The sequence below is a fragment of the Piliocolobus tephrosceles genome, chromosome 1, assembly GCF_002776525.5.
Source record: "Piliocolobus tephrosceles isolate RC106 chromosome 1, ASM277652v3, whole genome shotgun sequence".
Taxonomy (NCBI): domain Eukaryota; kingdom Metazoa; phylum Chordata; class Mammalia; order Primates; family Cercopithecidae; genus Piliocolobus; species Piliocolobus tephrosceles.
Genome location: NC_045434.1, coordinates 69,586,203 through 69,602,631, shown reverse-complemented (window position 1 = coordinate 69,602,631; position 16,429 = coordinate 69,586,203). Strand labels below are relative to the sequence as shown.

General features: G+C 39.2%; 1 protein-coding gene across 7 annotated transcripts in view; it reads right to left on the bottom strand.

The window, feature by feature from the left end:
- Positions 1–242: 242 nt before the first annotated feature.
- The window catches only part of TATDN3 (TatD DNase domain containing 3), a 25,747-nt gene continuing 9,560 nt past the window's right edge, over positions 243–16,429 (bottom strand). For 2 of the 7 annotated variants that reach the window (XM_023203785.2, XM_023203789.1), the window contains 7 exons: positions 15,476–15,538; positions 13,820–13,929; positions 13,598–13,653; positions 10,573–10,685; positions 6,856–6,936; positions 1,861–1,924; positions 243–1,326 (listed from right to left, as the gene is read on the bottom strand). In XM_023203785.2, coding sequence (XP_023059553.1) covers positions 1,166–1,326; positions 1,861–1,924; positions 6,856–6,936; positions 10,573–10,685; positions 13,598–13,653; positions 13,820–13,929; positions 15,476–15,538 — 648 coding nt within the window. In that variant the 3' untranslated portion in view covers positions 243–1,165. Of the gene's footprint in view, positions 1,925–6,855; positions 6,937–10,572; positions 10,686–13,597; positions 13,654–13,819; positions 13,930–15,475; positions 15,539–16,429 lie in introns of all 7 variants that reach the window. The other 5 variants (XM_023203786.2, XM_023203787.2, XM_023203788.2 and 2 more) reach the window with 5 other exon arrangements.

The following is a 16,429-nucleotide window of genomic DNA, read 5'->3' as shown; positions in this document are numbered from 1 at the left end:
GTGTACAGGAGGTAGGAAACAGGAAAAAGAAATAGAGTTGGAAGAGAGCTTAAAAGTCTGGTTTTAATATAATCTCCTGTTAAATGTAGGAATTTCATTTATAATCGTGCTGATGAATCATGAAATACCTCATAAAATACCCTATTCTGTTTCTTAGTCTGGTTTGGACAATCTGCCCTAGTTTTGATTCTTCGATAAATGAATTCATTTCAAAATATTTATTGAAGATCTATTTCATAAAATCACATTGATTTAGGAAGTTTATTTTTTTCTATGACAGGTACTTTTTCCAGCATTTGCTGCTTATATAATTTAACAAGATTAAATACCCAAATTTTGATATTGACTACACCTGTTAAACTATATTTTTTAAAATTGTAGTAAAATACACATAACATACAATTTATCATCTTAATTCTTTATAAGTGCACAGTTCAGTGGCATTAAATACCTTCACATTGATGTGCTACCATCACTACCATCTATCTACAGAACTGTTTTTACACCTGAGATTTTTAATTTTTTTGAGATTTTTATTTATTGACTTTTTTAGAGATAGGTTCTCACATCTCACTATGTTGCCCAGGCCTGACTCAAACTTGGGCTTAAAGGGTCCTTCCATCTCAGCCTCCTGAGTAGCTGGCACTACAGGCGAATGCCATTGTGCCTGGCTTACACTAACATTTTTAAACTTAAAAATACAAAATACTACTGTTCACAGAGAAGTAAGAAACACTTTAAATAATGCCATTTACATTCTAAATATGTTGACAAAATTCGGACCACAACTTAAAATTGGTGTATTAACTAAACATTTGGGCTTGGTATTTAATAATGATTGTTTAAACCATTGGCCTTGTAAGTCAAAAATCTAAGATCAGTGTAAAAACCTTATGCATTTTTATCTTAAAGAGAAATAATTTGAAGTACTAAAAGTTCAATTTTACAAATCTACAAAAGAGATTTCTGATAGCATAGAAAACCAGACATTCTCCCTTCACTGGCTAAATCCTATGGGAAGAAAATTAGGTGGTAAGATCACACTTTAGGCCGGCACGTTGGCTCATACCTGTAATCCCAGCACTTTGGGAGGCCGAGGTGGGCAGATCACCTGAGGTCGGGAGTTCGAGACCAGCCTGACCAATGTGGAGAAACCCTGTCTCTACTAAAAATACAAAATTAGCCAGGAGTGGTGGTGCATGCCTGTAATCCCAGCTACTTGGGAGGCTGAGGGAGGAGACTTGCTAGAACCCAGGAGGTAGAGGTTGAGGTGAGATAAAATCGTGTCACTGCACTTCAGCCTGGGCAACAAGAGCGAAACTCCATCTAAAAAAAGAAAAAGCATACTTTAGCCTACTCCATTCGCATCACAAGAGTGCTTATACTCTTCCTGTGGGAGCCACCCTTCCCATTCCCAGAAGCAATGGTTTCAGTTCAGATGCTGGTTCTATAAAAAGCAATGTAAGAAGTAGCAGTATTTTCCCAATATCCTGCTAGAACTCAGCTAATTGAAAAGCAGCACAAGGCTAGAATCAGAACCCAGGGTTTCAGGATCCAAGACCAGTTTTATTTCTAAGAGAAATATTTCTCTACAATTATAATCTTCTATAACCCTATAAAACAGCTTCTTTAGTTCAGATTCTTCATCAGAACATTTCTATTTTTCAAATGCTGCCCCCTGTAGTTGATTAGATTTTGTAATGGATGGTTTTGAAGCTATTTCTGGAGCAAGTGTCGGAGCTTAGGAAACAGTTTTAATGCATTCTGTGTCGTCACTTCTATAACTTCTTCTACTGAGATCCCTTTCACCTGGGCGATATATTCTGCTGAAATAGAAACGTTCCAGGGCTCATTCCGTACCTGAAACAAGACAGCAGACACACCCTGTCAAACATGACACTGAAGGGAAGCAGATCCTTGGAGACTATAGATAAAACAGAAGAAAATGAGTTGGTAAAAACAACTGATGGGTTCCTTTTTTTTTTTTTTCTTTTTAGATGGGGATGAGGGCTGGGAGGGAGGCATGGCTGCAATGTTGATTGTAAATCTACGCCGCTCCTGAAAAGAACCCGGAGGTATTAACAATTGAAGTCCCTAGCTCCTAGCACATGAAGCAGTCTGCAAACAGTGAACACTTGGTAACCTGCCTGACACATGGATTAACTGTCCTTTGGTTTGTTGCTTACATAAATGCTTATAAAAGGTCACTGCTCTGCTGCTTGGCCGCCTACCTCACAGGCTACATGACAGTTTGATTCAAGAATTGCCAACATGTATTGGAAAGATGAAACAGAGTATGTACTGGTGTTTCACTGATTCTAAGATGCATCTCCTCCCCTATTTTAACATCTCTGAAATTGATATAGTATATTTCATTTAAATTCAGTGGTATTTCATAGTATAACTGGCAGTGTTTTTTCTGTCTTAATGGTCATAAAACCATGGTAAACAATGGTGCCTCTACAATCACTAGCATTTAGATTTGATGAAATAAATTATTATAGTTACTATCAATAAGTATCTACTCAGGATGATAATGTTCAGAGGAATAACATTACTGTTAAAATTTTTAAAAACCCACTTTGGTAATGTAGCCTAAAAAAAAAAATTAAAAATGGGCACAAAGATTTATGTTAATCATGTTGTTTATAATACAATCTAGATGACCAATATCAAGTAAAATATGGTAAACTCACATACTGGAATATTGTGTAGTTATTAAACATGATGAAGAAAAGTATGTTTATTAATATACACAGAGGTTCAGCCAGGTGCAGTGGCTTATACCTGTAATCTTAGCACTTAGGAAGGTTGAGGTGGGAGGATCACTTGAACTCAGGAGTATGAGACCAGCCCGGGCAACATAGTGAGACCTTGTCTCTATTGAAAAAAAATTAACAAAAAAATATATATACAGAGGTTTACCACATAAAGATCGGTTATAAAATAATATGTCCAAATTAATCCCATTTTTATGAAATATATGTGCATACATAAATGAACATAAAAAAGTCTGAAAGAAGGCTGGGCGTGGTGGCTCATGCGTGTAATCCCAGCACTTTGGGAGGCCGAGGCGGGCAAATCATGAGGTCAGGAGTTAGAGACCAACCTGGCCAACATGGTGAAACCCTGTCTCTACTAAAAATACAAAAAATTAGCTGGGTATAGTGGCAGGCACCTGTAATCTCAGCTACTTGGGAGACTAAGAAAGGTGAATCGCTTGAACCCGGGAGGCGGAGGTTGCAGTGAGCCGAGATAGTGCCACTGCATTCCAGCCCGGGTGACACAGTGAGACTATGTCAAAAAAAAAAAGAAAAAAAGTCTGAAAGAACACATAAACTTTAGTGTTTTCTGTAGATGAGGCATTGTTCTAAGCTTTTCATGGAATTTCCCATTTAATCCTCAAAATAACTCTGTGGTACTATTATTAATAGTATCCCTATTTTCATAGATAAGAAGGAATCCCAAACAGCTAGTAAGTAGCCTGGCTGGGGTTTAAACCCAGGCAATCTGACTGCAGAGTTTATGGACTTAGCTACTATATTATAGTGGTAACCTTTGGGTGGTAGATGATTTATTTTCTTGTTTATGATTTTCTGTGTTTTCTAATTTCTATAACAGACACATTTTACTTAACAAAAATAATATGAGGTTAAGAAATTCATTTATCAAAAAATATTTATTGAGTACAGGTTGAGTATCCCTTACCCAAAATGCTTGGAACCAGAAGGGTTTCAAATTTAGAATTTTAAAAATATTTGCATATGCATCTCAAGATATCTTGGGGATGTGGACCAATTCTAAACACAAATTCATTTCTCTCTCTCTCTTTTTTTTTTTTTTTTCTCTGTTGCCCAGACTGGAGGGCTGTGGTGCAATCTCAGTTCACTGCAACCTACGCCTCCTGGATTCAAGTAATTCTCCTGCCTCAGCCTCCCGAGTAGCTGGGATTACAGGCATGCACCACCACGCCCGGCTCATTTTGTATTTTTAGTGGAGACAGGGTTTGTCCTTGTTGGTTAGGCTGGTCTCAAACTTGTGACCTCAGGTGATCTGCCTGCTTTGGCCTCCCAAAGTGCTGGGATTACAGGTATGAGTCACTGTGCCTGGGCTCATTTATGTTTCATATACATGTTACACACATCGCTTGAAAGTAACTTTATACAGTATTTTAAATTATTTTGTGCATGAAATAAAATTTTGTTAAGTAGTCATTTGTGGAATTTTCCATTTGTAGTACAACACTGATGATCAAAAAGTTTTAGATTTTGGAGCATTTTGGATTTAGGATGTTCAGATTAGGGATGCTCTCAACTGATACCTACTTTGCACAAGGCACTATGCCAGAAACTCACATTTTTTGGTCAAATCAACTAAATATAAATATAAAACTGACTTACAACAGCCATCAAAATTTATTCCTGTTTAGGAAGAATAATGCTAGGTCCTTTCCTTCCATTTTATACTAATTAAAGTGGCAATTTTGTACCATTCTGTCCTACACCAAAACAGGAAAAACTAGTGTGATCCTCTACTTTCCCATTCCTCTATATTTTACCTTCCTTTTTTCTTTCTTTTTTTTTTTTTTTTTTGAGATGGAGTTTCACTCTTGTTGCCCAGGCTGGAGTGCATGGCGTGATCTCAGCTCATGGCAACCTCTGCCTCCCTGAGGCAAGCAATTCTCCTGCCTCAGACTCCTGAGTAGCTAGGATTATTGGTGTGCGCCACGACGCCTGGCTCATTTTGTATTTTTATTGGAGACGGGGTTTCTCCATGTTGGTCAGGCTTGTCTCGAACTCCCGACCTCAGGTGATCCACCCACCTCAGTCTCCCAAAGTGCTGGAATTACAGGTGTGAGCCACCACACCCAGCTTTATATTCTTATAATAGCTGATTTATAAAAATATGTAATTGACCAGCCTGGGCGGCTGCTGGAGGTGGGAGCTGAGGTGGGAGGATCACTTGAGCCCAGGAGGTAGAGGCTGCAGTAAGCTATGATTGTGACACTGTACTCCAGCCTATGCCAGAGTGAGATCCTGTCTCAAAGAAAATAAAAATAAAGGTTGGGCACAGTCGCTCACGCCTATAATCCTAGCACTTTGGGAGGCCAAGACAGCAGGCTAAGATTCCTTGAGGCCAGGAGTTCAAGACCAGCCTGGGCAACGTGGTAAAACCTCGTATCTACAAAAAATATAAAAATGGCCAGGTGCAGTGGCTCATGCCTATAATCCCAGCACTTTGGGAGGCCAAGGCAGGTGGATCACTTGAGGTCAGGAGTTCAAGAACAGCGTGACCAACACGGTAAAACCCCATCTGCACTAAAAATACAAAAATCAGCCAGGTGTGGTGGCACAAGCCTGTAATCCCAGCTACTAGGGAGGCTGAGGCAAGAGAATTGCTTGAACCCAGAAGGCAGAGATTGCAGTGAGCTGAGATCGCGCCACTGCACACCAGCCTGGGCGACAGAGCAAGACTCTGTCTCAAAAACAAAAACAAAAAAACCCAAAAAACCCAAAAAACAACTAGCCAGGCATTGTAGCACATGCCTGATGGAGAATCATCTGAACCCAGAAAGTCAAGGTTGCTGTGATCATGCCACTGCACTACAGCTTGAATGACAGAGTGAGACCCTGTCTCAAAAAAAAAAATTATTGAACATCAATTAGTAAAACTCACACTGCAATCACATATAATCATAGTTTCTGAATAAACTGATAATAATTGCTACTGTTCCCAAACCTCTAAATTTTGAGTGCCAATTCTCTGAATTTGGCAGGCATAGAGACACAGATCTGATGGGTAGTCAGAGGCACTTATTAAACTGCACATTGGGAGGTCATTGTAATAGGTACTGCCTAAAGCAAATAAAGCATATACTATGGCTTACTTTCAGAAAATTATAATTTAAAATAGTAGTAATATTAAAGAGAATGAAATTTAAAATATGATTCTTTGTGGCTTACAATAACAAAAAGAGATACTAACAGCAAAGATCATATAAATAAACCCATGACTGCATCAATACTTGTACTGAAAGAAATAAAACTTCATTATAACATGCTAACTAATAGAGGAAAAATGAACATTCATTGAGCACCTACGGTATACCAGATACTGCCAGGCACTTTCACATACATTACATCATATAGTACTTACCATAATTTTTTTTTTTTTTTGAGACAGAGTTTTGCTCTTGTTGCCCAGGCTAGAGTGCAATGGCGCGATCTCGGCTCACTGCAACCTCCACCTCCCGGGTTCAAGCAATTCTCCTGCCTCAGCCTCCTGAGTAGGTGTGATTTCAGAGGCATGTGCCACCACACCCAGCTAATTTTTTTGTATTTTTAGTAGAGACAGGGTTTCTCCATGTTGGTCAAGCTGGTCTCGAACTCCTGACCTCAGGTGATCCACCTGCCTTGGCCTCTGAGAGTGTTGGGATTACAGGTGTGAGCCACCGTGCCCAGCCCACCATAATATTTTAATGTATTTATTATTTTACCCACATTTTATAAATGAAAAAGCAGTTTCAGAGAGATTAAGTAGCTTGCCCAAAGTCAGCTAGTAGGTAGCCAAGAGGATTTGAATTTGTCTTTCTGACTGCATACACTGTGCTTTTTACTATACTGGTTTGAATCTTATTATTACATACATTAGGACATGCTCCATTATCAAATAATATTCTCTGGAGCACAACAGCTATATTTAGAAAGACCTGAAATAAAGTTAATATAAGCCCTTAATCTAGCACTATATGAGGATTCCACTGTATTTACACTATAATGAGAAACATAGCTAAATTGAACAGAGCTCAAATGAAAGATACAATCTAAATAATATAGAAATTAGAACACCATTTACCTGTTTTTCTGGTCCTAGTGCAGGTGAATCTGTTTCTAAGCATATAGAAGTTAAAGGCAACTGTTTCACAAGTTTCTGCTTCTTAGAGAAAAGAAAAACCAAGTAAGTTTAAAACATGAGAAATAAAGAAAAAGAGCATTAAATTGACATGCTAATAATGCATTTTATTCTGCAAGAACTTAAAATTTATGCTTTAGGCTAGGCGCAGTGGCTCACGCCTGTAATCCCAGCACTTTGGGAGGCCAAGGCGGGCGGGTCATGGGGTCAGGAGTTCAAGACCAGCCTGACCAACATGGTGAAATCCCGTCTCTACTAAAAATACAAAAATTGCCAGGTGTGGTGGCTCACGCCTGTAATCCCAGAACTTTGGGAGGCCAAGGCAGGCAGAACACAATGTCAGGAGTTCGAGACTAGCCTGGCCAACATAGTGAAACCCCGTCTCTAATAAAAATACAAAAATTAGCCAGGCATGGTGGTGGGTGCCTATTACTAATCCCAGCTACTCAGGAGGCTGAGGCAGAAGAATCACTTGAACCCAGGAGGCAGAGGTTACAGTGAGCCAAGATCATGCCACTGAACTCCAGACTGGGCAACAGAGCAAGACTCTGTCTCAAAAAAATAAAAAATAAATAAAATATAAATACAAATACAAAAATTAGCCAAGCAAGGTTGCAGTGAGCAGAGATTGCACCACTGTACTCCAGACTGGGCAATAGAGTGAGACTCTGCCTCAAAAAAAAAATTATTTTTTACTATTCAATTGATAGGCCAGTTGTGGTAGCTCACACCTGTAATCCCAGTACTTTGGGAGGCTGAGCTGGGTGGATCACTGGAGACCAGGAGTTTGAGACCAGCCTGGGCAACATGATAAAACCCCATCTCTACTGAGAATACAAAAATTAAGCCGGGTGTGGTGGCTCATACCTATAATCCCATACTTCGGGATTTCAAAAAAAAAAAAATTATTTTTTACTATTCAATTGATAGGCCGGTTGTGGTAGCTCACACCTGTAATCCCACACTTTGGGAGGCCAAGGCAGGCTGATCACTTGAGGTTGGGAGTTTGAGACCAGCCTGGCCAACATGGTGAAACACCATCTCTACTAAAAATACAAAAATTAGCTGGGCGTGGTGGAGGGCGCCTGCAATCCTAGCTACTTGGGAGGCTGAGGCAGAATCACTTGAACCCAGGAGGCAGAGGTTGCAGTGAGCTGAGATCACGCCACTGCACTCCAGCCTAACAAGAGTGGGAAAAAAAAATTAAAAAATTAGCCAGGCATTGTGGTACACGCCTGTAATCCCAGTTACTTGGAAGGCTGAGGCAGGAGAATTGCTTGGACCTGGGAGGTGGAGATTGCAGTTAGCCAAGATCACATCACTGCACCCTAGCTTGGGTGACAGAGTGAGACTCTGCTTCAAAAAAACAATTCAATTGATAAATGCTAACTGGATGTTCTCATAATTCCACTACTAAAAGTTATGTTAAAATATAAACACTAATTCCTAGAAGTTATCCAAAGCTTCTAGGGAAACCAAAAAATAGTAACCACAGCAAAAATGAGGTATACCCAGCAAGCAGAAATCCAAACATCTGTTATCACATGCCAACATTAACAAGGAAGTGATTTCTGTTGTTTCTCCACCCTTATCACATTAAGTGTTTCTTTCTAACATCCACTTTAAGGCACTCAAAGCTTTATGTTTATAAATCTAAGGGTTTTGTTTGTTTTTGAGACAGTCTGGCTCTGTCACTCATGTTGGAGTGGAGTGGCACATTCTCGGCTCACTGGACCCTCCATCTCCTGGGCTGAAGCCATCCTCCCACCTCAGCCTCCTAAGTAGTTGGGACTACAGGCACACACCACCACACTTGGCTAATTTTTTTTTTTTTTTTTTTGAGATGCAGTCTCACTTTTCGCCCAGGCTGGAGTGCAGTGGCATGATCTCAGCTTACTGCAAGCTCTGCCTCCCAGGTTCACGCCATTCTCCTGCCTCAGCCTCCCAAGTAGCTGGGACTACAGGTGCCTGCCACCACGTCCGGCTAATTTTTTGTATTTTTTAGTAGAGACGGGATTTCACCATGTTAGCCAGGATGGTCTCGATCTCCTGACCTTGTGATCTGCCTGCTTCCCAAAGTGCTGGGATTACAGGTGTGAGCCACTGCGCCCAGCCTAGTTTTTTAAGTTTTAAAGCTGTAATTCACATAATATTCACTCTTTAAAAGTATACAATTCCGTGTTTTTTGCTATATTCACAAAATTGTACAATCATCACCATTATCTAGTTCTGGAATATTTTCATCACCCCAAAAAGAAACCCCATACCCATTAGCTGTCACTCCCTATTATCCTTCTCCTCAAAATCCTGGAAACCACTAATCTATTTTGTGTCTATAGATCTGCCTCACCTGGACATTTCACATGAATGAAATAATACAAGATGTGGTTTTTTTATCTGGTCGCTTTCTCTTAGTATAATGTTTTCAAGGTTCATCCATGCTGTAGCATGATTCAGTACTTCATTTCTTTTCATGACTTTATTCCTCTTCATTCCTTTTTATGACTTTATATTCCACTGTGTGGATATAGCACATTTTATTTATCCATTCATCAGCTGACAGACATCTAGGTTGTTTCTACTTGTTGGCTATTATGAATAATGCTGCTATAAACATTTATGTACAAGTTTTTGTGTGGATATATGTTTTAATCTCTTTGGGGTATCTACCTGGGGTGGAGTTGCTGGGTCACGTGGTAATTTTATTACGTTTCTAAGGAACCGCCAAACTTAGTGGTATAAAGTGGTATCTCTCACTGTACCTTTGATTTCTATTTCCATAATGGTTAATGAGGTTGAGCATCTTTTTATGAGCTTATTGGCCATTTGTATGTTTTCTTTAGAGCTATATCTAATTTAAATAATTTGCGCATATTTTAATCAGGTTATGTCTTTTTATTGAGTTGTAATGGTGCTTTATATATTCTGGATACTGGACCCTTATCAGATACATGGTTTGAAAAGATTTTTTATCTTTCTAAGGGTTGTATTTTCACTTTTGTGATAATGTGCTTTGAATTATAAAAGTCTTAAATTTTTTATTGTGAAAATTTTAAATTTTGATTATGTCCAATAAATTTTTTTCTTTGGTTATGATTTTAATGACCTATCTAAGATGCCACAGCCTAATGAAGGAGTCACACAAATTAAGTCCTATTTTCCTCTAGGAATTTTTACTTTTTTTTTTTTTTGAGATGGAGTTTTACTCTTGTTGACTAGGCTGGAGTGCAATGGCTTGATCTCGGCTCACTGCAACCTCCACCTCCTGGTTCAAGTGATTCTCCTGCCTCACCCTCCCGAGTAGCTGGGATTACAAGCACATGCCAACACGCCCAGCTAATTTTTGTATTTTTAGCAGAGACAGGGTTTCACCATGTTGGTCAGGCTGGTCTCAAACTCCTGGCCTCAGGTGATCCACCCACTTCAGCCTTCCAAAGTGCTGGGATTACAAGCGTGAGCCCCTGTGCCTGGCCTTATTTTGGTTTTATATTTAAGTCTTTGATTAATTTCTGAGTTCATTTATATATATATGTGAGGTAAAGACCTAAGATTAATTTTTGTAAAGTAACTAGAATAGTAGTATCATAAGTATGTAATAAAAGCTCATGTTTTAAATTTTATTTCATAAAGTGTTAGATGAGTTTCAATGACAAAATTTACCTGTCCACTTCTTATGATAGAAGGGGGAATTGAGAAGAAGTACCCAGCTCTTACTCCTTCCATGGCTACAGATGGCCGACCATCAAATGCATGCAGTAGTACCTTGACAGCACCTTTCAAAAATGAAAGATAAGGCAGAATTCCATTTTATTTCCCATTAATCAAATTAAATAACAGAAGTCTGAAATTTTAAGTAAATGTTGGTCACTAGGATATAAACAAGAGGTTTTATAACTTCTAAAGGGTGGATAAATGTACAGTGTTCAAAGAGTGGAATAAAAATATAGTAAATTTTAAGCCAGGCACAGTGGCTCACACTTGTAATCCCAGAACTTTGGGAGGCCAAGGCAGGCAGATCACTTGAGCCCACGAGTTCGAAACCAGCCTGGCCAACATAGTGAAACCCTGTCTCTACAAAAATACAAAATTTACCTGGGCATGGTAGTGCAGGCCTATAGTCCCAGCTGCTCAGGAAGCTAAGGTGGGAGGATCACCTGAGCCTGAGATGTCGAGGCTGCAGTGAGCTGCAATCGCACCATTGCACTCTAAGCTGGGCATTGGAGTGAGACTCTGTTACAAAAAATAAACTAATAAAAATATATATAGGCCGGGCGCGGTGGCTCATATCTGTAATCCCAGCACTTTGGGAGGCCGAGGTGGGCGGATCACCTGAGGTCAGGAGTTCAAGACAAGCCTGACTAGCATAGTGAAACCCCATCTCTACTAAAAATACAAAAAAATTAGCTGGGAGTAGAGGTGGGAACCTGTAATCCCAGCTACTTGGGAGGCTAAAGCAGGAGAATCACTTGAACCCGGGAGGCAGAGGTTGCAGTGAGCCGAGACTGTACCACTGTACTCCAGCCTGGGCAATAGAGCGAGACTCCATCTCAAAAAAAAAAAAAAAATATATATATATAGATAGAGAGATAGATAGAGAGAGAGAGAGAGAGAGAGAGAGAGAGAGAGACAGAGAGAGAGAAAAGTCTTAATCTTCAGAATAAAATTGAAATATTCAATAATGTTGGCTAGGCACAGTGGCTCATGTCTGTAATCCCAGCACTTTGGGAGGCTGAGGTAGGAGGATCTCTTGAGCTCAGGAGTTTGAGACCAGCCTGGGCAACATGGTGAAACCCAGTTTCTACTAAAAATATACACACAAAAAATTAGCAGGGTGTGGTGGTGTGTGCCCATAGTCCCAACTAGTTGTGGGGCTAAAGTGGGAAGATCTCTTGAGTCCGGGAGGTGGAGGTTGCAGTGAGCAGAGATTGCCCCATTGCAATTCAGCCTGGGCAACAGAGTGAGACCCAGTCTCAAAAAGAAAAGGAGAAATATTCAATTTTAAAGACAAATATAAATTTCCCGCACCATCAGATCTTTTCTAGAAGTCTGTGAGCTGTCTAATTGTTTCTCACAGGAGGGTTTTAGGCAGTCAAATGGATTATCTTAACAAAAATGCTAGTGAAAGAAGAAACGGGGAACTAAGTGACACAAATTCCATAGAGTGAGCTTCATAAAACTATCCCCAGTTCTTAAAGGGTAGCTGCTCAGCCTGCATAAAAATCATGCTTTCAGTGACTTGAGAACTATTCATTACTGATTTCTAGTTGCAGGCAATTACATTTACTTTATTATTTGACAGAGTTTTTTCAAATGGTATGAATGACCATTAGAGAGTTATGACCATAAGTAAGTTACGAAACCAACTTAGTAGGTCACAACCAATAATGAGTGCTTATATGTATATATGTGTGTGTGTGTATGTAGCACACACACATACCTATACATACACATATATGGATTGCTTGTTAAACTTTTGTTAGCTTTCTTTATGTAAATATGAGTCTCAAAATAAACTATATTTCTTATTGTAGATGGCACCTTTAAAATCTTGAAAAATAATGCTATAAGATGTAAATTTACTTTAGGAACAAACAAAAAAGAGTGTGTTTATGTATGATGGCCAAAATCTGTATTTCTGTAAATTCTGCATTTCTGAGGCAGCAGCTGGAAAACATACAAAACAGTGACCCAATGTGATTGCTGTGTGATAGCCCTTCTTTTTTTAACCTTTTCTTCATTAAGCAGCTGACTGAGCTGATTAAGAAACTGGAGCTGCTGGCCGGGCACAGTGGCTCATGCCTGTAATCCCAGCACTTTGGGAGGCCGAGGTGGGTAGATCACCTGAGGTCAGGAGTTCAAGACCAGCCTGGCCAACATCGTGAAACCCCATCTCTACTAAAAATACAAAAATTAGCTGGGTGTGGTGGCGCACACCTGTACTGCTAGCTACTTGGGAGGCTGAAGCAGAATAGCTTGAACGTAGGAGGTGCAGGTTGCAGTGAGTCAAGATTGTGCCATTGCACTCCAGTCTGGGGAACAGAGCAAGACTGTGTCTCAAAAAATAAAATAGGCTGGGCACGGTGGCTCACTCTTGTATTCCCAGCACTTTGGCAGGCTGAGGTGGGTGGATCACTTGAGGTCAGGAGTTCAAGACCAGCCTGGCCAACATGGCGAAACCCTAGATCTACTAAACATACAAAAATTAGCTGGGCGTGATAGTGGGTGCCTATAATCTCAGCTACATGGGAGGTTGAGGCAGAAGAATTGCTTGAACCCAGGAGGCAGAGGTTGCAGTGAGCCGAGACTGCGCCACTGCATTGCAGCCTGGGTGACAGAGTGAGACTCTGTCTCAAAAAATAAACAAATAAATAAATAAATAAAAGAAACTGGAGCTGCTAATTTTGCTTTGCTTTGTTTTTTATGAAGCTGCTAATTTTTAAATTCAGGGACATAAATTATTTTATTCAACTTTTCATTTAATCTGTCTGGGCCTGGGAAATATGATAATTAACTGAAAACCTTGTAAACAATAGCCTGACCTGCAACATCATCTTAGATGATTTTCACCCCCCTTCTTGCCCCTGCCCTTCAAGAAATCAGATTAAAACATGGCTTGCTTTGTGAGAACATAAACTGGAATTGTCAAACTTGAAATTAGGCCTATTTTTCTCAGGAAATGAAATACCTTGCTCTTGTAAAAGGTTGATGGTAGGTCTTCCAGCAGAGCGTGAGTGCACATTTCTGTTTAACGACAACAACATTTCTTTTAAGTACCACCCTGAAAGTAGTGTTTTTGATCTACTAAAGTAGTTCAGAGAAAGATAAATGTAGAGTTCCATTTCAGGAGAACTCTGATCATTATTTAATTTGCTCTATAGCTATTAACATAAAAAAATAATTAACCTACACAGGCAAATTTAGTCTTTTGGCTAATTGGATCTGTCTGATTAGGACTTGTCTTTGCTCTTCCTTCTGTTCATCAGTGCCAGCAAATCTAGGGGAGAAATCTAGTCCAACCTAGAGCAGAAAAATAAAAGATATTACATATTTAGGTTTAAGGAACCTCAAAAGAGATCTCTGGTTTGACGCTATCCAATAGAAATATAATGTGAGGCAGAAAAGCAAGCCACATAAAAATATTAATTCTAGTAGCCACAATAAAAATATTCACAAAAACAGGTGAAATTAATCTTAAGATACTTTAACCCAATATATCCCAAATATTATTATTTTAAACATGTAGCCAATATAAATATTGAGTTATTTTATATTCCTTTTTTTTGTTTTGTTTTGTTGAGATGGAGTCTGGCTCTGTCGCCTAGGCTGGAGTGCAGTGGCGCGATCTCAGCTCACTGCAACCTCTGCCTCCCAGGTTCAAGCGATTCTCTTGCCTCAGCCTCCTGAGTAGCTGCGATTACAGGTGCCTGCCACCACGCCCAGCTAATTTTTGTGTTTTTAGTAGAGACAAGGTTTTACCATGTTGGTCAGGCTGGTCTCAAATTCCTGACCTCAAGTGATCAGCACGCCTTGGCCTCCCAAAGTGCTGGGATTACAGGCGTGCCCAGTCTTTTTTCTTCCTTTTTGGTACTAAAACTTTGAAATACACAGTGTATTTTACACTTATAGCACATCTCAATTCAGAGCAGTCACATTTCAAATGCTTAGGAGCTGTTAAGTGGCCACTATATTGGACAGCACAGACTACAGATGACTCCTTCTCCTGGGACTATTTTGGCATGCATTCTATAATCTATATTTTGAATTTAAGTGTTATTCTTATCTTTTGTCTTTAATTAAAAATGGAATTTATTACCAAGTAATAAAAATATTTCACAATTGGCCAGGCGTGGTGGCTCATGCCTGTAATCCCAGCACTTTGGGAGGCCAAGGTGGGTGGATTACTTGAGGCCAGGTGTCCAAGACCTGCCTGGCCAACATGGTGAAAACCTGTCTCTACTAAAAATACAAATTAGCTGGGTTGGTGGTGCATGCCTGTAATCCCAGCTAGTAAGGAGGCTGAGGCAGGAGAACCACTTGAACCTGGGAAACGGAGGTTGCAGTGAGCCGGGATTGCACCACTGCACTCAAGCTGGGATTGCACCACTGTACTCCAGGCTAGGTGACAGAGCAAGGTTCTGTCTCAAAAAAAAAAAAAAAAAAAAAAAAAAAAATCACAATTATAAATATTTAAATAAAAAAGTTCTTTAATTACAAACTCTAGCCCATTTAAAGTGTGTTTCTAAATTACTTACGAAGAATTATAGATACTATATTAACTCACCAGAGCAAGGGCCCATATTTAAGCACAAGAAAAAAAAGCAAAGTATTTAGAAATGCTATTATTTTCCTCCAATTAAGGTAGGCCTATGGCAAGGCTTTTGATTGTTTCATCCCTAAGCTTTCTTGCTTATTAAAGAAGTATCAACAAATTATTATTTGGCTAAGTAGGGTGAACATAATTACACAAGTCAGTTATAATCACCAATACTGAACTAAAAATTATTTTCATATATCATATAGAAGTCTGAATTAAAAGTCATTTGATCAGCTAGTGGGTATTTACCTCTCCAATTGCCAACAACCGATCCTTATAATTCTCGATAATGGGCAAAGCTACATCCAAATCCTGGGAGAAAAAAAGTAAAATTGTTAAAATGGAAGAAGGGAACTGCCATTTCACAAGCTCCTATTATGTGCTAGGTGCTATGCTATCCTGGTGCTTTACATACATTTAATCCATTTAAGCAGTCAAAGAACTAGCAATAGTAATCTTTCTATAATGGTGAGTACCTCTACCTGTAAATTTGAGTAGAAACATATCCCATACCCATTCAGGTTACAAGAATATGACTTTTTATGAAGAGCACCACTTAAATATTGCCTTCTGTTTAGGGGTTATTTCCTGACATTTAGGAGGCATTTGGACATTCTGAAATCACTAAGAAAAAGAGAGGCAGACCACCAGGGAGTCATCTTTGCATGTGAGCTTTGCGACTGCATTGCTGTGTTCTTCCCTTAGAATTTGTCCGGTTGGTGAGTTTATAATAATAATCCCATACTTTCTTTGCACTGTTTTCACTGATTTCATTTGTCTTTAGTCCTGCTTTGACTACTTGTCCTAAATGCCCAGCAATATAAACAATGAGTATCTCATATATATTTGTTAAAATATTGAAGTAGCTGTGTACCATTAGTTTCAATGATATTACCTTTTCCACTGAGGATAATTTACCCTGTGAGGGTTCCCTTCTTAGGTAGGGAAAACAAATATATGGGAAATTGCTTCTAGATGCCTTTTAGACTACATTGCACATTTTAGTTTCAGGATATATAGATTGCAAAGTATTTTTCCTGAGGATAATCAGAACAAGACAGAATTAAGAAAAGGAAGATAAAGCAGATGATAGAGGAAGAGGAATAGATTTTACAACTATGAGAGAGAACAAAGATGAAGGACGGTAAGTTAAGGCCTTGAAATACATTCTAGTAGACTTGAAATACATTCTAGTAGACTTGA